This window comes from Branchiostoma belcheri, unplaced genomic scaffold (genome assembly GCF_001625305.1).
Source record: "Branchiostoma belcheri isolate BF01 breed outbred unplaced genomic scaffold, Haploidv18h27 scaffold18, whole genome shotgun sequence".
NCBI lineage: Eukaryota > Metazoa > Chordata > Leptocardii > Amphioxiformes > Branchiostomatidae > Branchiostoma > Branchiostoma belcheri.
This window is the reverse complement of record NW_017803268.1, coordinates 3,747,457-3,770,835: the sequence shown is the minus strand read 5'-3', so window position 1 is coordinate 3,770,835 and position 23,379 is coordinate 3,747,457. Positions and strand designations below refer to the sequence as shown.

At 41.1% G+C, this 23,379-nt stretch overlaps 1 protein-coding gene and 1 pseudogene across 1 annotated transcript; both read right to left on the bottom strand.

Moving 5' to 3' along the window:
• Positions 1-1,925, bottom strand: part of LOC109467335 — an 8,696-nt pseudogene extending 6,771 nt beyond the window's left edge.
• A 2,631-nt stretch (positions 1,926-4,556) lies between these two features.
• On the bottom strand, positions 4,557-13,112 carry LOC109467348 (gamma-butyrobetaine dioxygenase-like). The gene is made up of 8 exons (XM_019765293.1): positions 12,833-13,112; positions 10,829-10,922; positions 9,387-9,514; positions 7,986-8,188; positions 7,368-7,473; positions 6,627-6,826; positions 5,986-6,152; positions 4,557-5,031 (listed from the first exon to the last, which is right to left on the bottom strand). Exons 1-8 carry the CDS (start codon positions 12,935-12,937, stop codon positions 4,874-4,876), a joined length of 1,161 nt encoding a protein of 386 aa, XP_019620852.1. The 5' UTR covers positions 12,938-13,112; the 3' UTR covers positions 4,557-4,873.
• Positions 13,113-23,379: the final 10,267 nt, after the last annotated feature.

Here is a 23,379-nt window from a genome sequence, read left to right as displayed (position 1 = left end):
GGTGTTTTCTATTTGCATGCGTGATCATTCAAACTCGTAACAATGTAACCTCACCTGTTCATCTGCGGTAGTAAGGCTGGCTAGATCTGCCTGGAGCTGATGACATGCGTCCCTGGCGTCCTGCCATGTTTTTGGCGTGTTCACTAGCAGGTAACAGGACTGCTTGTTTCTCCTCCAACCGTCTGGACATTCCTGCAAAGACACTAAGATAAAAGACAAGGTTAATGGTATTAGATTATTTACAAGTGATTGAGAATCGCAATGAGCCAAATCATAAAAGTGAAAAAATATGTGACTTGGAAGATTCTTCATAAGGCCACAGCAAGTAAATTTTATGGATGACAGACTCCAAATCTATTAAATGCGAGCGGCCAAAAAAAAATCAAGACGGGCCGAAAAACAAGGTTCCTACATTATAAAATTTTGACTCAATCATGGTTTTGATTCAGTGGGAACATCACATATGCACAGCCAGCATCACAAACAAAATGTCCGGGTGACTCTATGTGAATGTGTTGAGACACCTGAACTGGCAAGTAGGCCGTGTATATGTTCTTAAAACCTGGCTTTTAGAGACCTCTCTTTTTCCCCAAAGTACGTTTCCCGGCAGAGCCCCTTGTTGTTTTTGCCCTGTCAGGGGATATGGTAGATTCTCTTTGGGGGTTTTGCCCATGGGCGCAAACAAGAATGTGTCTTAAAGTAGTGGTTGGTTTGAAACAAGTCGCAATCCCGTGGGAAATGAAAATCCTCCTGAGAGCTTCAGACAAGTCCTTTATGTATGGAAGGACTACCAACCCCTTGGACTTTGTTCCTGCTGAGGGTTTGGTGTTGGGTGGTTTGGGGCAGGTCGCTTTGTTGATGGCCCACTGGGGGTAGCCACAAGTTTTTAATGCTTGGGTCAGGTGGGACTTCTCGGTCTCTAAATCCTGTGGATCTGACACTATGGTGTTGGCTCTGTGAAATAGAGTCCTAATCACCCCTAGTTTGTGGTCAAGTGGATGTTTAGAGTCAAAGTTTACTTGACACTGTAAGGATTTTAGACACTGAACAAGACTATTTCTTGAGAGGGGTGAAGGAAGCCATATACATCTACATCAGGGCCCATCACCCTACATTGAACCGCGACGGGGGCCGACATCGTCTACCAGATACCTTTGACCCAGTATTGATGTAACACTTCAAAGAAGCCACGTGACAACTGACAAGGTTCACTGGGTCAGTCTGCTGAGGAACACCAGAGTAATTGGTCGAAAGCTCTAGGTGAGAGAATTTTTTGTGTTGGACCAAAAGGTGTAACTTTAAACATGTAACTACCAACACAGATGAACTTTCATGATAGTATAACAAAATTTCATTTTTTGTTCCAAAATCAGGCGAAAATTAATGCGCACGATGATGTCATCCATAAAAATTGCTGTGGCCTAAACTTGAAAAAAAAAGCAAAAAAAGAAGTGAGCAGTTTTGTTTGGCTCATTTCAGAAGCTTGTTCTAAAGGCAGTTTGCTTGTTTTGTACAATTTTTTTTGTCATTTTTATTGAACTAGGTAGGTACTAGGTAGGTAAAATGGTCAAATAATATATTATCTAAACGAAATTTAAGGGATCGCTGTTTTTGTATTAAACTAGCAAGACAGTAGGGAAGAATGTTTAAGAGAATTGTAAGCATACACAAGCACACACAAGCACACACACACATGAACAAACGCATATACATACACAATCGCATGTACATACACACACGCACACAGCCACACACAGACATGCACACCTACAAGCATGCAAACACACACACACACACACACACACACACACACACACACACACACACACACACACATATGCATAACGTTACAGAGATACGACTTTACCGGTTGATGGCGATTGTGGTCGAACATCCGGGACCTCCGGAAGACCTGTCTCCGCCATGTTGTTCAAAGTCACAGTAGTTTGGGCCACTTTTAGGTTGACCGCATCAATCCTTGTTTTCAACCTTACAAGCCTGTCTGAAGAATTATAGAAAATGAACTTATTAGAGTTGTTCCTATAAATCTGTTCTAATATAAAAGAGCCATGTGTTCATCGGACTAATTTTGGCAAAGCCACGCAACAGCTAACATGATATACACAGTCACGTATATAAATACAAGGAACAACCTTACGTAAATACACTTCAGTGGACAAACACGATTAGTAACAAATAGGGGCCAGTAAGGTTAATGCTGCACATAGTTAAGTTGTCCTGTTGTACCTACTCTTGTAGTGAGTTATCAAATTTTGATTTTAAAAAAGACTAGTCTTAAATTTAACTCCACATACTGAGAAAAGTTATGTCCAGCTTCTATTCCATTTTGACAACCACGTACTACTAGATCCTGTTTAGTCTTTGGGTCTTTGAATATGCTTGAAGTTGTGCCAGCTTGAAGTGAACGCTTTGCGCTACAGTACTAGTGAGCACGGAGAGAAATGCACAGTTACTTACTTTTAAGATGCTCAGCTTGTTGCCCTGTTAAGATGGAATCTCCCATCTCCAACGACAGAACGAAAACCAACAACATCAGTGTCGCAAGGATACAATACTTGCCTCCCATTCTTGATTACCTGTAGAGGTACTAAACTTTACTTTTCACAAGAAAACCCCTGATAGGTTACTGATCGAAACGAGCTTGTATCGCTTGCTTGATGGTAGACTTTCTCTGGTCTGGCTTAGCACAAACCACAATTCTTCGTTTTGAAGTTGTCGGTCTGGTCTCCGATTTGTCCTGAGCTAACTGCAGAGAAATTAGAATATCTCCTTTAATACATTGGGAACAGAAAAATCAATAATCTGTGAATTGTTGGGTTTAAGCCGTGAGACTGGTGTAAATTCAGTTACGCTCTCAGTTTTGTGGCATTTGCACTAAATCAAGTTACAAGCTGAAAATGACATTTTGGAAAACTTTACGTGTGTGAAAATCAACAATTAGGAACCTTTTGACAATCAAAGAGTCAGGCTATACTTATTTACTTACAATGGCCTGTTCATATTTCGTATTGCTAACAAAATTACGGGTATGGACGAAATAAATCCGTTTTCTACGAACAAGGCTACTCTGGACTTAACTGTCGGAAATAATCGTGGCAAAACTGGTTAACAGGATCAGACATACATGTCAAATAAGGTCATAGCAAACAAATACACATACATGGATGAATCGCAATGAATTAAGGGTCTGTAATGTTTTTTTCTCAGCACCTTGACAACAAAACCACACAGCTTGTCATAAAAACTACAAGAGTATTCAACATCGTCTACAGACGCACAACCCGCAGCAGTCACTCCACTGGAAAACATGCCCTCACTGTGCCAGTCTCTAGAACTCACGCCACCGGCAGAACCTTCATACACACTGCAGTTGACATCTGGAACAGTCTTCCAGACAACGTGGTGGGCCGGATCACTGACAACAACCTCCAGTCATTAAAAACAAGAGTACACCGGCATCTTCTCTCCACCACCAGGACTTCTGCATGTAGCTAGAACTTTGCAACCTTGCTGTAAACCAATGATTAGCCAGGAGTGTTACAATCCAGGCTATTGTTTACATTAGCACATGATAGAAAAAAAACTTCTTTTCCCCCACTGTCTGAAGAAATTGTCCCCAATATAAAGATGTATAACGGCAGCGGAATGACGTGTGGTGAGTAAGTGTTTGTGCTACTGGCCCTTGTGGGAAGTTTGTGTGTGGCTGTCATGACAAGAGTTGCTATACTAATGGTGGTTGGATAGTAAAGAACTGAAAAAATATGATCAAGTTTAAATCAAATATTATTTCTGGACCATTCCAATTTGCCTCAAAATTGTAGGGGTGCATTTGAAATATTACATTGACCGCGAAAACAGCAACGGCAAAAATACACATCCGTGCATCATCACGACTGGTGGATGTCTCAACTACTAAGTACCTAATACCAGCCTAGAAGAGAACAAGAAATAGCCATGCATTCAAGTACCAGAGTAATCAACCAAGGATTGAGGTGTTCAAAAATTCATTCTTTCCTAGAACCATTGCAGAGTGGAACTCACTGTCACCAAGTACAGTAGGGGCATTGTCATTAGATAGCTTTGAACAAAGTCTAAAGCTAGAAGTTCAAGGGTTAGGTGTAACAAGTCGATTGGTGTAATATAGCCAGCTGCCGCCGCGCCGCATGCGCTGGTGTGTTGCGCCGAAAGGCGGTTATACCGGCTATACAGATACAGATACAGATACAGATACAGATCACGGGCATGCCCGCAGACGGCGTATAAAATTGCGTGCCGATTACACAAAGGGAACCCAGTGTTTTGACTGCGAACACGAAAAACGGCTGTTCACAACACTCCATCCGGAGGTCATGACCTCCTTTACGGAGTAATAACAGACGGTATAACACACTGACTTGTAAAACCAAAATATTTATTGGGAGCTTTCTTCCCAAGACGGTACTTAATGCAACGCCCATCCAGTGCCACGCTATCCGGTAGATGCACCAATAACTAAGCAGTTCAAAGTTGAGGTACCGTTAGCCAAGCATTATGGATACCCCATCACCACACAGTAGAGGATTTAGGCCCCTTGGTGACTACCCTGTGCATAGCACAGCAACACATCGTTATTGGTAACGCCTCAGGAGCGAGCCTAAAGTTATAGTATTGTGTGCAATCTCCAAGAATTCTGGGAATTGTACAGGAATTTATGTAGTTCAGCACGAAAACTCAAGATGATATGACTGGATTTGCATGACACTTAGGTAAGTGGGCAAGTCTTGATGAGCCATCCAATGATTAGATTTTGGTTTCTCTAGCGACATTTTATAATATTGCAGCGGAATTCGTTAGACACTCGTGATGAAGGTGTCTAGTCTTGGATGCCCAGGTCCGTCTTGAGAACACGCATGCGCGAGTGGATCTCGTCCCAGTCCAGGTAGCCGCCCTGTAGATGGCGGGACCCGCTGGTCTGGCTGAAGGCGATGCGGCCGTGAAGGGTGCGGGTGTTGTTAAATGCGAGCATCTCACCTAAACAGATCAGACAACACATGGTTACATAAATAGTTATTGTGAGGTCACAGGATTTATGTTAGGTTTTGATAGCAACAGCCGCTGGTGAGGGTCTAAGACAGTCTTTTCCCAGCACGTCCGCAGAACGTACTGCGCCTACGCAGAATCCTGATTTTTCACGGTTTTCGTTGGATTTTTTGTCAACGTTGCATTAGAATTTTGCTTGTTGCAGACGATACTTTTTCCGACATAACGTTTGGAAACTACAGACGGAGTGTTAACCTTATATGCGCGAATACAACCTAATATGGGACATTCTACGGAAGTGCTATGCACAATATATTACGAGTTTCGCGCAGGTGCTGTACGTTCTGCCGACGTGCTTTTTCCCCCTAATAGTAATAACACAGAATTATGTTATACAATATACATACAAGAAACACACATTGCGATCGTACGACTTATTGGCCAATATACCTTACGGCGTTTCAAAACTAGGAATTGCATTTATTACTTCGTTTATCGTAAAAAAAAACAATTTAAAAAAATTAGATACGTTTTGGAAGCAGATTTTTAACATACCGATGTGTATATGAAATGAAAAAGCACATAATGCACAAGCATGCTACTATGAAAAGTTATTAAGGACAATGTAAATTATGCAATCTTATTCTTAATTAAGTGGCGAGTGCTTGTTCATTTTTCAGTTTTAAAAATGCGTTTTGTGTGTGTTCACGTGTCTGTATTTGTGTGTATGTCTGTGTGTGTGTGTGTGTGTTTTTGTACGTGTGTTTAAAACAAGTGTGTATGTGTGCGTGTTTGTGTGTGTTCCTGTATGTGTGTGTATGCGTGTGTGTGTGTGTGTGTGTGTGTGTGTGTGTGTGCGTGTGCGTATGTTTGTGTGTGTGTGTGTGTGTGTGTGTGTGTGTGTGTGTGTGACAAAATAAAGTACTTAAAAACCTGTATCCTGACCTGCTTCCATTTTATGCCGTACACAGTTCTTGGGCAGGTACATGATGGTGTTGTAGGCCTTCAGCGCGTCATAGAGAGACTGGACCTGGTCCTCACGCAGATCCAAGATGGAGTCACGAGCCGGGTCATTAAAGTTGACAGACTTAACCTTGCCCTGGTCGTCTAGGCTGGATAAATGTCACACCAAGTCAATCAGTTATGGATTAGGAACAATAACTATCATCTGGATACATTTATGGCTTTGTCCCTGACACGTCGCAAACAAAATTAGTATTTTCCTCAAAAGAGCTGTTTTAGAAAGAGATTATGTCACACAAGATAATAACCAGCACCAAGATAAAAGTTCTTTTCTCAAGGCAATAACGAGTTCGCCCCTAAGTCGTTCTCAAATATCAGCCGCCAAACAGTTTTTTGCGAGTTTCGGGGTCCAAGGTTCATGTCATTGATATTCATTAATATTACTGTCTTTGTTATACACATATACAATACACCATATGGAATTACCAACGGCCACTAGACACAAAATTCCTTTTTTTGCAGTTACAAACCGCTCTAAGTAACTGCAAGCAAAATAGAAAACGCCTCCACGAGGTATTTCTGGGCTAAAAGCATGGATGAGACTTTATAGGCATCCACTTTACCTGATTATAGTGCGCCTTTCCCTAAGAAAAAACCGGTGATAGTCCGTCCCTTTGTTTTGGAAGTTGACCTTGACCGTTGTGAGAAGTCTGAAGGCTTCTGGGTTCTCTTCCTTCAGTTGGTAAGCGGCATTGAAGCCGTCCACAAGGTAATTGTCGCCCCCCTCCCCCTTACATTGCTCGATGCACTGGAGCATTTGAACCTGCAGATTGGAGACCCTTGTTGTTAAAGAAAGTAAACCATCAGAAAACGAAATCAGAGTGTCTGCGGCAGTACCAAGAAAAGTCGCCAGAGATATCTAATTACTTCCTCCATATAAGACTAAGCTACATACCAAATATCAGGGCAACCCATCCGTATCTGAGTTGAGTTGTGTTGTGTTGTGTTGTGTTGTGTTGTGTTGTGTTGTGTTGTGTTGTTAAACCATATAAAAACAAAATAAACTACAAATCCTGTTAGAAAACCTGACCTTCTTGGTGAAGGTAAAGAGGGAATAAAAAATAGTGTGGTCCTTCCTTCAGAAACCTTCTTTTCCGCAAACAAATATGGTTATATAGAAAAATACAGCACCTTATTTGTGAGAAGTATGGTTTTATTTCCATCAATTTCACCAAAGGTTTGAAACTTTAACAATATTAATTAATACATACGAAAAAAAATGCTAGATATCTTGTCAAAGTTTTCGATATACTAAAAGAAGTACAGCATGTATAGAAAGTCAATAATATAGAAAAAAGGCATACCCCTGGAGTATAGTTGTAATATGGAAGGTCTGTGTGTAGTCCCAGTTTAACGCTGGTGTACGCCACGTTACTGGGGTTAGGTTTCGACATGACCACAAACTCCTTCCTATGTTTACAAAAGGAATAGATGTATTTTAGTTCTACCGATGTATTGAAAAATGGACTTCTACCATCTGTATTGTCGAAACACATATCGGGGAAGTTATTGATGAATAAACAGAAAAGTACAAAAGACAATGTGATCAATAAGACTGCATAAACAGGAATCAGAGATTTAAGATTTTGAAATCATTTTTTCTGACCTAGAAGTACACAGACTGTCTTGGACTATCGTTAAAGGTTAAAAGCTATGCAGAAGCTCGACATTGCATAAAGTCATTACACCACATCCTGCATTTCTCCAAATACCACCTACTTACTTCTACCCTCCGCGTGTTGGGTCATTCAATGCAGGCTTGACCATCCTGTCAATCATTTGTCAACATCACCTCCCACCCACCGTGCAGCAGAAGCGATTCAGGCAGAGAGAGAGGGAGAGAGAGAGAGAGAAACCCGAAATTACCCACCGGAAACAATACCCTCGTAACCGGAAGTAAAGCTCAAATGCAGAACACTGACCCGTAGTTGGTAAGTTTGAGAAACGCCACCCGATTGGCCAGTCTGTCCAGCTGTCCGACCTCACAGGGGACGTTCTGCACCAGAACGAGGCCGACCGAGTCCAGGAGGAACAGGAAGTCGTACAGGGCGCGGTCGTCTGTCAGTAAGGCGGGAAAATCTGCTGTGGGGAAATCATCTGCAAGTTCCGCTCCCCAGAGCCTGGTCTGTGGAAAAACAACAAAAACAACCAAAAAAAAACGGTGTTCCTTCTTCATAAAGTTCATAAAACCCAGTATTTTTTTGCACCCTGTGCACCTCTCCTATTGAAGATCTGAAGAAGAAACAGCATTTGCAACCCAGTGACAGTATTGAAAAAAGGCCCCGCATATGAGGTGTCGCCAAAATCGCAAAAGCAAAACTAGTTTATTACGTTAAAAGCTACAATTTGTCTATAGTATTTGTAAACTTCATAATTACTGCTGATATCAAAATGAAACATATCAAATTAAACATAAAACGATGGAATAAAAGAAAATAGAACTAAAGTCTCTTACACCAACTTACACAGCCATATAAGGCCATGTTGATTTGATTATATGGATGACATCCGCGCGCGCATGAATTTTCGGCCGTTTCAAAGAAAAAAAAGTTTTCAACCATACTGTAAATCGTACAAAACAGTTGCAAAATGAGCAAAAATATACCGTAAGTTACAAAAAACCATACCAATGTCGTAGAATGACAAAATCAAACGAAAAAAGACGGAATTGTAAAGAAATGAACTTGAAGACTAGATTATTTGCCAAACCAAATTCTGTCCCATTTGTTCAACCCTCATGACCACGTAGATTTCATAATGAAAACAACTTTTTTTTTTGCAAAACTTTTTTTTTATTCGCACGCGCGCATCAGTTTTGGGGTTCCCAGAGGATGTCATCCATATAATCAAATCAACATGGCCTAATATGATGTTTGACGTTTTGCCTGGAATCCAGTCTACTTTTATAATTAGGTCCATTCTGCTACAGACTGGATTCCAGGATAAATCAGTGAACTTCTGATTCTGAGTAAGACCTTTGAATTGAGATCTGAGTATCAGACCTTTATACTAGTACTACGAAAAGGGAGCGTAGATTAGAACCTTGAATACTTACCTTTCTCTGCCAGTCTCCCGCTCGCTTCTCCAGTGCCGGAGTGGAGATTACTACCTTGAATACTTACCTTTCTCTGCCAGTCCCCCGCTTGCTTCTCCAGTGCCGTAGTGGAGATTAGAACCTTGAATACTTACCTTTCTCTGCCAGTCTCCCGCTCGCTTCTCCAGTGCCGGAGTGGAGAATAGAACCTTGAATACTTACCTTTCTCTGCCAGTCCCCCGCTCGCTTCTCCAGTGCCGGAGTGGAGAATAGAACCTTGAATACTTACCTTTCTCTGCCAGTCCCCCGCTCGCTTCTCCAGTGCCGGAGTGGAGAAGCACCGTGCCTTGAGCCAGGGCCAGTCGTACTGACTCTGGTGTCCGTCCGGCCAATCAACGGTCAGCAAGCTGCCTGCTGCTACGGGGGGAGGGGGGCATAGATTGTTACATCTCTGGACCGCTTGTTTTACGCCAACCCACAGCACAATCTTACTTTTTTCCTCCGACAGTATTGTTTTTAGAGTCCCTGATTTACGCTGACCACAAAGTGACAGAGAGTAAAGGTCAGAGTTGCCTGAGTAAGTAATTTATACAACTTATGGTGACATTTCAGATCATGGGGTCAATGAGCACATACTAGTTGTGTCGATGAAGGTTAGACATCCAGGTAATACGATATGCCAAAAAACAGTTACTCAAGCAACTGGATATGATTTTGAAAACGTCAGACGTTTCAGCTAGTATCCACTAGCTTTCGTCAGTGACTGAGAGACCAGAGGGGAAAGCAGGTTTATATACACAACCTGTTGATTGATATGCAAATAAAGTGAAGACATACTAGTTGTGTTTTATCAACTCACAAGAGCTGTTTACCATACACAGTTGTTGCATTACCATAGCAGGCCGCCAGGGGCATCCAAATCTAATTATCTGAAGATTTTATGTACCGATTTAATGGCAATCCAAAGGCATGTATAGCCTCTCGAGTTATCGTGCTAGTGACTTGCACATACATACAAACGTTCATACATACATACATACATACATACTCACGGACATGGAAGTCCGTGGGAACTCTACATCGTCAACACAAAGCCATGCTAGTGTATAGGGCCTTGGACAACACTTTACCACCACATATGCGAGGGGTGTTCATCCGGTATAGAGATGAAGCCTCCAGATCCACCAGACAAAGCACATTGGACAACCTCATCATACCGAGGCCCCAACTGGAAGTGTACAGGCGGTCACTGAGGTACTCGGGGGCGACTGTGTGGAACCCCTTGGCACCACATGTACGAGCAGCCCAGTCATTGAGAACATTTAGAAGTATGATAAGGAACATGGACTGATAACGGACTGATGATTTACTATTTATTTTTGTATTATATTTCGATTTGCATTTTGTTTTGATTTTGTATTATACTTTGGTTTGATTTGTAATCCGTGACTCCGCCCTCACCCTCGACCTTGTTGAAAAGCGGTCATATGTATGTACCGAACAAGCTTTCGAGTTTAAATAAAGGCTTACTACTACATACATACATACATACATACAGACCAATATATAATACTACTGTAACAGTACTCTTGGCAAATTCGAAAGTAACGAAGGCTTTCACAAGCCATGACATTTCGTCCGCCCCCTTCCTTGGACAATTTTGACTGCTTTTACTTCGTACTGCAGCTAGGTGTCGCTGCTGCAATGTTTAGTGTTCTTGTTTACGTATACCTTGAACTGCAGCCCTGACAGGGGAAATTCTGACGTCCAAGTCTGCCATCAGAAGAAGCCTTCCGTGGGAATCGGGGTTAAAGCACTGCTGACACTGAGGATAAAATAGAAATAAACAAACATATTTAACTGTCGAAGTTTGATGCCTTTTACAATTTAACGAATAGAAACATGGGAACTCTAAGTTTGATATATTGATTCTTTTTTGACACAACAAAAAAGTACATAGACTTTTGTATGGTGTTCTACAACTTAACTAAAGGTCTAACAAGCTAAATACATGTGTGGATAACGTTACCTTACGTACAGAGTATATGTATGATGTAACAATAAAGGTTAACTATTCGAATTCTCTAACATGTGTTCTTTAATGTATTTTCCTATTTGAACACTGTATTGGTTATCTCCCCTGAGAATGTAGTAACTGTTGCATTTATCTATAGGATCTAACGTATTGAAATCAATTGAACAAGCGGAAAGAAAGGTGAACAGCAATAGGCGCTTATCATTGTAGAGTGTACAAATAAGTGTAGGGCTGTATGCCCTTTAATTTTTTGCATTTTGTTTTTACCTCCATGAAATGTGTCATGGAGGTTATATTTTCAGTTGCGTTTATCTGTCCGTCTGTCCGTCCGTCTGTCTGTCTGTTGGTCAACAAGATAACTCAAGAACGCCTGGATGGATTGGTTTCATGCTTGGTGTGTTGGTAGGGTGTGACGAAAACTAGAAATGATTAGATTTTGGTCCCCCTAGTGGCTTCCCTTGGTACTGCAGCGCAACTTCCGGTTTTGATATCTCGCGATCTGGACATGCTAGGGTCATGAAATTTTAATGGAAGGTAGCTCTCGTGCTTGGAAAGAAGTCATATGAGTTTGGGCCCCCTAGCGGCTTGTTCTGGAACTGCAGGGCACTTTCTGGAGAAATGTTTAAAAGCCAATAAGTCCAGACAGGAACAACATATTTTCATCATTTTTGGTGTGTAGGTAGCTGAGAGAGAGATGTACATAATTAAATGCAAATCATGCAAACGAGGACTTTATTTGCATAATTAATAAGGAAATTCTATAATTACAGTGTTTTACATTATACTACTTACATACATGTAATGTATGTAACCTATGGCAGGCGGAACTTCAACAGATACTAATTATGCAAATGATGACCTAATTTGCATAATTAAGATTTCGTAATGGTGAATGATGAGAATGTCATACTTGGGACATCTGTAAGTTAATCAAAAGTCAACATACATCACGATGCATATATCATGTTAATGCAGAGGTCATTTGCACAATAAAAGAAGAAATTTACATTTACATATCAAGATCATATTTCATGGAGGTATGAGATCTCGGAATTCTAGTTTATTGTGTATTTCTAGTACGTTTTGAGGGAAGTGGGTGAGGCTAAGGAGCGATGTCCATATCAATTTTCCTGCTAAATAAACACGGTCACCATTCGCCAAAGCCGGTTCGTATTTGGGGTCAACCTGCTAAAAGAGCCAATGACACGTGTTGACACAGCGTCTACTTCCCGACCGATCGAAGTAGCACGAACTTTGGACCACTACTTGAGTTGAATACGTTTTAAACATTGCGGAATGCATTTTCCAGAACGGTTAAAATATACAGATAGGACCAGTAACAGATACAGCTTCTGTCACATTCGATTTTGATGTCATAAACTTATCAAGCACGCTATGTCAGAACCAAACACCGACAAAAGCTTTTTACCGGGCATGACCGCTAAATTTTGTACGACAAATGCACGACTATTCAAAGAATGACACAAACACACACACACACACACACACACACACACACACACACACACACACACACACACACACACAAACACACACACACACACACACACACACACACACACACATTGCTATCGTACGAATATATCGTATGACGTATGTGACCAGGTCGTGACACGTACACATACGAAGATACATGTATACGTCAAATTTAGAGACGAGCAACTTGATACCGGGCTCACCTGACAATTATCCCTCAGCCACACATAGGGAAACCTGCTCACCCCACCGCCAGACCACTCCACTTCCACCACCCTACCAGCTTCGTTCAGACGAACTCTCTCCATCCTCACACCTTCCTTAGACTTTATGCTCTCTGTTAAACCACAAAAACTTTTGGTAGACACCCCCTGTACAAGTTGTCGAGGAAATATAGTCCAGAGAAGATTACTAGCCTGCTGTAGTTGAGGTGTAGCTTTATCTAAACACGGTATTCTAGACTTTGCTCCGTGTGAAGCCAACTTCAGACATTGCCCTGGTAGAAATGAGATAAAACGTGGATGTTGGCGGGACAACGGTCGATGTACGGACCGCCATAGCACCATAGGTATCGCCATGTTTGACTTATTGAGTAGCTGGTAACCTGATCAGCTGCTTTGGACAGACCCTGTTCTTGCTGGGTATACTGTGACTTTGTCACCATGCAGGAGTTGCGTCATTCATTGTGTTCACTGAACTATATAATGATGGCGCTATGCCAGATTTGACCCTTGGTGGAAGAATGGGTATACCGCTTTTTATGTTTACCTTCACAGGTATTTTTGGTGGTAGATAGCTCTTGTCATGTATATCTGTTTCCGTGAACGAGTATTTTCCAAGGCCATATTGTGTTTCTACTTCTGATTGCTAGGTGGCGCTGCAGTATAGTAGGAAGATCGCGGTTCCAAACCTTATAGCAGAGTGTATTCGTTTCCAAACATGGTACCAGATATGGTACATGGATGCACGCACCCGTAATGCATCGTGCATAGTTCAACAGACGCAGTAGGCTCTACCGACGTGCTGCATACATGTTGGATAAGGTCTGTAGGGGAGGGTCAGCCATTCGCCATGCGCACGATATATTCCTGGACTAATTAGCTTCGCCAAGAAGGTTATGTTTTCAAAGGCGTTTGTGTTCGTTCGTGTGAGACCTAGAAATATTTCTTCATAAAATAAGTTGATTTAAATCTACTCCATTGTAAATACCTGCCGTTCTGGATGTGGAGGTGCCAAAATATTACACCGTGCGAGTGCGTTTAAAAACTGGAAACACAGATGTTATTCATATATCCATGTTTGTTTACATTCTCCTAGTTTGGTCCGCGCTAAGACCAAAAAATAGCTTTCCGCTCCCAAACTGTGGACCATGCACGAGCGACACCTAGCGATTGTTATCAGAAGTGATTTCCCCCACTTACTAGGTGCTGTCCTTGGTGCTTAAAATACCCACCAATTGCAACCAGTAATGTTAACTTGTTTTCTGTTCCCGACTTATAGTAGAGCGATAGGCATTCTAATTCCATTACTGAAGCGTTGAACTGAATTTAGAGAATGCACAAGTACGACTTTGTCCTCATATTTCCTGTATGCTGACCCCAGGCGCGAACTTCGTTTAACTAGTTATACTTGCAAAGGCTACGTACATAAAGCAACATTGCATTTACATGTGTACGGCATCATGTTGAAAAATAGTTAAGAAATTAGTAAAAAGAAAGGAGCTAGTACAAGCTAGGATTTGAACTAGGATGAGAATTGTAAAACCTTATTCTAAAATCCTCACCCTCTACTCTACGAAGCATAAGGCCACACCGTCTTGATTTTATGGATGACATCCTCAGAAGACGCCCAAACTAGTGCGCGCGGACGAATAAAAAAAATTCCGGAAAAAAAAAAAATGCGGCAGTACATAGCGACGTATACGACAAGCCGGCACAAGGTGGCTTTGCGCGGAATTTATGAATCGGCACTGAAGTTTCGGCAGCCTGGGTGCCATCCTCCAGAGTTACCACCGGCTCCGTGTTGTCGCTAACTGCCATGGACTACCCAGGCCTATAGCCTCAGAGACACGGAGGACGTGATCTTTAAAAAAAAAACAGGGGAAAATCAATGCGCGCGCGGATGTCATCCATAAAATGGACCATCCTGTCAATAGTGCATTTTTTCTGTGATTGTCAGGACCATCCTGTCAATAGTGCAAATTTTCTCTTATTCAATCAATCAATACCCTTTCTTTATACTGGAAATACCCTTTCCGCCTTAGCCACTTTTTCCAGAGGTCCAGTTGAGGGGGGTGGTCACGGGAACACAATAAATAAGTAAATAAAATTCAAATTAATACAAAAATAAACTACTAAATACCTAACATAATAATCACATCTTGTCCAAAATCACAGTCCGCAAATCAGTCCGCAGATCAAATTTCTCCACTACCGCATTCTTTGTTTGAAAGTTGTCACTGATGGAGCACACTGTGCATCCTCTGGTATGCTGTTCCACATGATAGCCCAAGATACCATCAGTTTCAGGAAGCTCGCCTGGTGTTTCTAGACAATTTCTGACAGCAATGACTACACCAACTACGACTACAAAAGACCGCTTCGCATTTCTGTGTACTCACGGTATTTTCCACATACACCAACTACACTGATTACACTACAAATAAACGAGGGTGTATCTGACCTAGCAACTTTCATTTATCGAGCGTGGGGGAAAAGAAGAAAATACCTGTATTCATAACACATCAACAGTTTTGTCACTTTTTGTTACTTGAACTGCACGTTTGTTTTCTCTTATTATGGGTTCACCACACCACGAAGTGGTGTGGTGAAACCATATTGCTTTTTCTGATGTTTCTTCTTCTTCTTCTCCTCCTCCTCCTTCTCCTCCTGCCATTTTTTAAATGGATTCAGCTTCTTCATTTTAGGGCCTAAGGTCCTGAAATTTGGTATGGAGGTACAGTGGGCAAATACCCCTAGGCATTTTTTAAATTATTGTGATACAGGCTTTTAGAATGGTTTTATTTGAGTTTTTTGGCTGTGTTATAGCAAATGTATTACTGTGTTAGTTTGCCTTGTTTACCACGTTTGGGCATGAGTCATCACAATGGAATGCAGGGCATCAACCAATAGGCATGCAGCTTTCCTCTATACTTCTTGCTGATTGGCTGTTGGGATTTAACTTGATTAACACCTGCACAGAAGCATTTCCATACTGACAGTATGTCTGTATTCAAGTGTTTTGGTAGGTATTTCAAGCTTTCCTGCTCCAGCATTGGAATGCCGGGCATGGACGTTTTTTTTTTTATTTTGAAAATCAACAGTTTGCATTATGCAATTAAAAATCCTAACCAATAAAGTAGGGAATAGCTATCCAACTGTTGTTTTAGTTGTATTTTACTTCATATTATAGTTATATCAATGTAAATCATTGTTTTCCCTTGTGTTTCTCATTCTTTCCCTGCCATGTGGTAAAATGTGGTGAACCCATCGCTGTATTTGCTCCAAAGCAAATATTGGCCTTTCTAGTTATGTTTGATTTACCTTATGTACTTGTATCTATTTTGTGAGATCTTGGTTCATTATGTACAGATTTGTTTATTTTGCATTTACAATCTGTTATGAGTTCACTTTGTTCACAATTATTGTATATAGCCTACCTTTATTTGTGTTCATATTTTGTTTGGATTCTGTTATCTGTACCTTTGATTCTCTTTTGTTTATGTATAATTCATTGAATCGGTGTCGTATAAGCCCACACGGGCTGGGCGTAGCCTCCTTCGCAGTCTTGTTGGGCGTGGGCGTAATTTTTTCTCTGAGCGACGCGAGTAATATGCCGCCGCGAGGGACGATTTGCTGCCGAGGGACTTTTGCCACGGAGAGAAGGTTTCCGCGCTCCAACAAGACTGCTTCCAATCGGCGACTAGAAAGGGCTATCAAAAAACACTTAGAAGCGATTGGCATGGATGTGTGAACTTCCCGCAATAAACACCACCAGTGCAGGGAGGTGTTCACGCCCCATTCCTCGACGAGCCGAAACTTGCAACTTTCTAGCGTTCGCCGATCAACCCGTCGGTAGAACGCCAACCATTCCCGAAAACCGAGCCCTATCCACTCGACAAAATCCCGTAGTCATTGCTGCTACGAAAAACAACTTTAAACAGATCACTACCACAGGAACCCGCAAGCTAAGCGATATTGCTGGGGGACGTGGACAGATAAACAAAGTGCCGCCATGTTGTTTGGTGGCGGGTTGATCTCACTGGTCATAGGAGGGTAACGCACCGCTCCGCAGCAAGTTGTGTAATAAAAATAATGGCACATTTCACCAGCAAAAATAGTACTGCAAAGTTTGTCTTGGTTTGTTTGCATGGGATGCTTATATATGCACAGCAATGCCTTTGTTGTAACATTACCAATGTTCAACCTTTCTCTGTTGGAACCTTCCACTATAACGCAAGCTAATAAAACCAACCGTTGACAAAAGGCGAGCGCTCCATGCGTATCTGTGAATTACCCTTGCGCGAACATGTGAATTGGACCTGCGCGAACATGTGAATTGGACCTGCACGAACATGTTAATAGCCTCTATGAAAGGCTGGCTTAATCCGAGGTCCTTTCTAGTCGCCGATTGGAAGCAGTCTTGTTGGAGCGCGGAAACCTTCTCTCCGTGGCAAAAGTCCCTCGGCAGCAAATCGTCCCTCGCGGCGGCATATTACTCGCGTCGCTCAGAGAAAAAATTACGCCCACGCCCAACAAGACTGCGAAGGAGGCTAGGCTGGGCGCAGGAAAGCGCACGACACGAAAATAAAGTCTCATTTATTCATTCATATACATGTACAAAACCCCCAAACGATTTTATTGAATTAAACGTTCCCAAAAGTTCTGACGACACCAACAGCGACTACAAAGGGCGCTTCGTATTTCTGTTAACTATCAATATTCTCAACTATACACTACAACAGCACGAACGATCTTTCCATTGCCTGACTAGAGTAACTACATCAACTATTCTGTCTATCCTGTCTAAATGTCTAAAGCTTGGGAATTCATCTATTACATAAGTATAGAGGGAATCCCTCTCGTTTCTATATAATATGCAGTCAACTACAGATAATGACCGGGCACAGCCCGGCACTAACACGCGGTGAAGGGCGTGCTACAGCCCCGCGCTGCGATAGCTTGCTGGCGATTTCGTGAGATGTCTTACATGACGACTCCACGGTGTTGGACTGGTTCAGTAATTACCTTCGCCAAGAATTGACGAAGGTTATGTTTTGCTGGACGTGTGTCTGTGTCTGTCAACAGCAAAACTCGAGAAGGCTAATGCTGAGGTCACATTTCCAAACCGGGGCCCGGCCGGGCAGCTTTTTGGAACGAAAAGCACGATGTAAAAGTCAACAAAACACAGAAACGTTTTTGATGATAATCATGGGCACTAAATCTAGTATATACTCTTCATATGGATTGTTAATTTTTCGTTCATACAGACAACCCGGTCGGGCCCCGGTTTGGAAATGTGACCTAAGCATTAGATGGATTGTCTTGATATTTGGTAGGTGGGTAGGTCTTGATGAGACCTGGAACTGATTAGATTTTGGGCCCCCTAGCGGCTTCTTATGGTACTGCAGCTGAACTTCCGGTTCTGATATCTCGTGATCTGGACATGCTAGGGTCATGAAATTCAGACGGTAGGTAGCGCTTGTGCTGGGAATGAAGTGACACGAGTTTGAGCCCCCTAGCTGCTTGCTCTGGAACTGCAGGGGCGTTAGATGAAAAAATGTTTAAAGGCTGATAACTCAAGAACCGATTGATGGATCGTCGTGATTTTTGGCATGTAGGTAGCTGAAGTGATGCTTGACATAATGATATTACAATTATGCAAATATAAATGTAATTTGCATAATTAATGAGGAAATTCTATAAATCAGCTGCATTCCATTATAGGACTATTCAAGCTTGTGTCATACGTAATTAAGAACGGCAGAAATACAGACAGATATCAATTATGCAAATGAGGACTTAATTTGCATAGTTAATGAGAAAATGTTATTATTACATAGTGGTAACTGCCTGAAATTTCATACTGTTTGCACAATCAGGGGGATTAATCTATAATTTCTTAGACATAAAGGCTAACCTCATTTGGCGAAGGTATGAGATCGTGGAACTCTAGTTATTACTGACTTGATTCTTGAGAAAGACTGAGTCGAGACCGGTCAATTCGATCCGCCCCGTCGTTGTAATTCTCCCATCGCTACGAATGATACCACTGACGGGTTTGTAATCTGTGGGGTAGTAGTACAATGGTATGACGTCACATCTAAAAATAGACGCACCTAGTTCAACCACAATTGCACAGCAGTGAAGGACAATGTAAGTCTAACTCCGGAAATTTTCAGACTGAAGAGACAAGATCTGCCAGCCAACCATACTTAGGTGAGTCTCCCTAATTTTTCTCCACAGTCCCACAAATAGTTGACTTGTGATTTGTTCATTTTACGAGTTAAAAAGATTGTTGAAAAGGTTGGCAGGCTAAAATGTTGGCCTATACGTCACCTCAAAATGGCGACGGAAAAATGGCTGCCGAGGTCATTACGAGACGACCAAGGACATCTACGGCTTAAAACCGTATTTGTACAATGTTTTCGTAGGCCGAATCAAAAAGTCTTAAAGTTTACATTTTCAAAAAATGTTGGCCTATACGTCATCTCAAAATGGCGACGGAGAAATGGCTGCCGAGGTCATTACGAGACGACCAAGGACATCTACGGTTTAAAGCCGTATTTGTACAATGTTTTCGTAGGCCGAATCAAAAGTCTTAAAGTTTACATTTTCAATTGCCACATAGAGTCTTATACATGTACAATGATGTCTAAAGATCTGTAATTTCCAAAAAAAGTCTTATTTTACTTGTGTCTATATATATGTATGTCTTATGGAACCTCTAAACAAATGGTTGGCAAAAGGAGAAGAAACCATAAAAAAGACACACCTTCCACTCTACATGTTAACTGTATTCGTGCAAAACATTATGGGGTCAGTTTTGACCCTAAGATTCGTCGCAAAAAAAACCTACGGTAGTTTGAGGGTTATAATAAAACGTGTATTATTACTTATAATAAACATTTCTTTAAATTATAAAATTTAACACGAAACCCTCTTAGCAACGTAGGACTATGTCATTAACATCTTTGGGCTATCTCTTAGCCACAGCCTAAAAAAGAACAAGAATTCGGAGATTTCATACCTCCATGAAATATGAAGAGTTAATTTAATTGTTTTTTGAGGATTTGTCTGATTCAAAAATAAGATCATAATTACTATAATCTAGTTAAATTTACGGTTTTTTAAACTCAAATTATAGTATTGTTTTTGTGAAATACCTATCTTTTGGCAATATTTCAGGTCAATATGTCATCATTTAATATGCAAATGACATCTATATCAACATAATACATAATGTTATCCTTTAAGTAAGTTACACATGTCACAAGGTATAAAATTCCGATCATTCACCATCATTAGATCACAGAATTGTCAAATTAATTATACAAAATTAATTATGCCCTGCAGTTCCAGAGCAAACTGCTAGGGGGACAAAACTCACACCACATATTCCGAACAGGAAAAGCTATGTCACCAAAAACCTTTGTCTTCCTACGACCAACCAATATACCAAATATCATCACAATCCACAAAGGCGTTCTGAAGTTATGTGGACTACAAAAGTGCGGAAACACACACACAGACACACACACACGACAAAAACGATACCTCCATTTTTCCTGGAGGAAACCAGCTGTTTTAATTAATGATCGATCCCCAACCCTAGCCCCTAAACTCAGACTTACATGTCACAAATGAAACAGTGCATCCTACTCTAGCGTGTCACATTTCACTTTATTATGAACCACAACCAAAGGCCATTCCAGTCACCTCCGGAAATGTAAGGGACCGTTCGTTATTTACCAGGGGAGGGCAGGTGCGTGGGAAGTCGGGTACAAGAAAATTTCCCTGGTCCTAACCCCAAGCTTAATATTTTTTCCCTGGCCCTCTCCCCCGACAATAAGACAACTTTCCTGAGCCCCCCCCCCCCCTCTTCTGAAACATAAAAAAATATTAAACTAGAGTTCCACGATCTCATACCTTCGCAAAATGATATAAGCCTTTATGACTCAGAAATTGTATATTAATCCCCGTGATTATGCAAATAGAATTCTACATTGCATGAATTATTTTATATCTGTTGATAATAATCTACAATAAAGGACAGTATTATCTTATAGAAGAATGCTAGCATTTTCTCATAAATTATGCAAATGAGGTCGTTTTTTTGAATAGGTTATGTTCACCTTCGATAAACTTGGAAATACCCCAAGCAAGAAATTCCAGGCAGTTAACACTTAGGAATTATAGCACTTTTTCAACATATTCATGCAAATTAGGTCTTTATTTGCATAATCGATATCTGCCTGTGCTTCTCTCGTTCTTAATTACATATGTCACAAGCTTTAATGGTCCTGGAATGCAGCTGATTTATAGAGTTTCCTAATAAATTATGCAAATTAAATCACATTTGTATAATTGTAATTACATTATGTCAAACATAACTTACGCTACCTACATGCCAAAAATCATGACCATCCATCAATCGGTTCTTGAGTTATCCTCCTTTAAATATTTTGAAATAAACGCCCCTGCGGTTCCAGCAGCTAGCTATAGGGGCCCGGGGCTCAAACTAATGTCACTTCATTCCCAGCAGAAGAGCTACCATCTAAATTTCGTGACCCCAGCATGTCCAGATCATGAGATATCAAAACCGGAAGTTCTGCTGCAGTACCATGACAAGCCGCTAGGGGGCCCAAAATCTAATCATGACCTACCAACCTTCCAAATATCAAGACAATCCATCAAGGCCTTCTAGAGTTATCGTGTCTACAGACACTGACACACACACATGTACACACACACACACACACACACACACACACACACACAAACACAAACACACACGAGCGCCTTTAAAAACATAACCTTCATATAGCAAAGGTAAAGATGCACGAAAATGACACAAAACAACTATATTATATATTAGTTATGTCTGGGCGGTGTTGAATTGTCCTTTGTCATGCGTGACAGGAACTTGAGCACATGGTGTCACCTGAAGGATGAGCTGAACTGAACTGAGTTATTAAATAATAAATGGTAATTCATTGAATTATTAATGATAAATCCTCAAGGTACCGATGTTATCTATAACGTTATATTTATAATGTTATATATGGCGAGACGGGAGCTCCACCGTACAACACTAGGCTGTGTATATATACCGGGCGCTGGGAGTGTGCCCGCCCCGCCAAGGATTATAGCGCGGGCCGGGGTTGGTTTTTAAACATACCTGGTGGTTTGTTGGACCAAAGGCGGCGTCAGGTTATGTTTTTCGCCTATCGAGCGGCAAAGTCGCGGCGAACCTAAGGGGCATGCTCCTCCGAGAAAATTTGAACCCTCTGAAACACGTTTTCCTGCATTTTCGGGGGAAAATTTTGCTGGTATACAAAGCTAAGTTTTTTGATGATTTAAAGTTAAGTTTCTTACTCGCTATTCGAGTACGTACATGGCGTCCAAAAACTTCTTCTAGATGCTATTTTGATATTTCAATACACAAGAAGGATCGCGGGCATGCTCCCGGCAAAATTAAAATCTGGACCCACTGAAACACCATTTCCTGCATTTTATGGACAGCTTTAATATATCAAACTTGTTTGGGACGTAAATAATTTACAGAAACAGTTAGACAAAATGACTCAACTCGCATGCTCGTAGCCAGCATTTTAAATTGGGCATTCTTCCCACTGCTTGTAGCTCAGCGAGCGCCGAAGGTGCGAGGTTTCTTAGGGGGTCCGGGGGCATGCTCCCACTGCAAAGTTTGAAAAATGAACCTTCTGAAATGGCCGGCATTTCCTGGGTTTTTGAGAGGATTTCACACACAAAAAAAAAATCGGAGATAACTTTTTATTCAATTACAAAGTGAGCAGTTTTTGTACGATTCCAGTCCCGCTGGTGATACGGATCAGTCCATCTTTTAACCCTACCTAGACCGGGCTTTTTTTTGACATGGGGGGACCGGGGGGGGCTCTTTTGTACCCCCCCCTAAGAACTCGCGAACGGTATGTCGTATGACCACCAAATTTCAGAGAATGGTGTACTAGTAGAAATTATCATATCTACAATTTTATGTCGTTATGACGTAATATGACGTCATTATGACGTCATTTATGTGATTTTATTGGCCAAAACCGTCTAGATAGGTCTTCCCTGAAAACTTCCCTGGTATACAACATAACTTTACCAAAAGTGTTTATGACAGAATATTAGTGTGTACTAAGTCTTATGTTGCCCATAGCAACACCGGTGAGGTCATAAAATGACGTCATGCATATTTAAGATATCCGCCATCTTGGATCATCAATCTTGAATTTTTTTTCATGATAAAGCCTAAAATACATTTTAAACATACTAAACACCTTCATTCAAACCTACTTTTGGAAAAAGAAATGGAAGTATTGATGAAATTTTAATGAAATAACCCGTATATACCTGTTCTAATGATATGGTCCGCCATCTTGGATTTTGGCCAATGACGTCATCAAATTAGCATAAATTATGCATATTTAATGATAAAATTTACATAAAATTATATAGGATGTTATTAATATTAGAAACCATGAGTAACTTGACATAAAACCCAT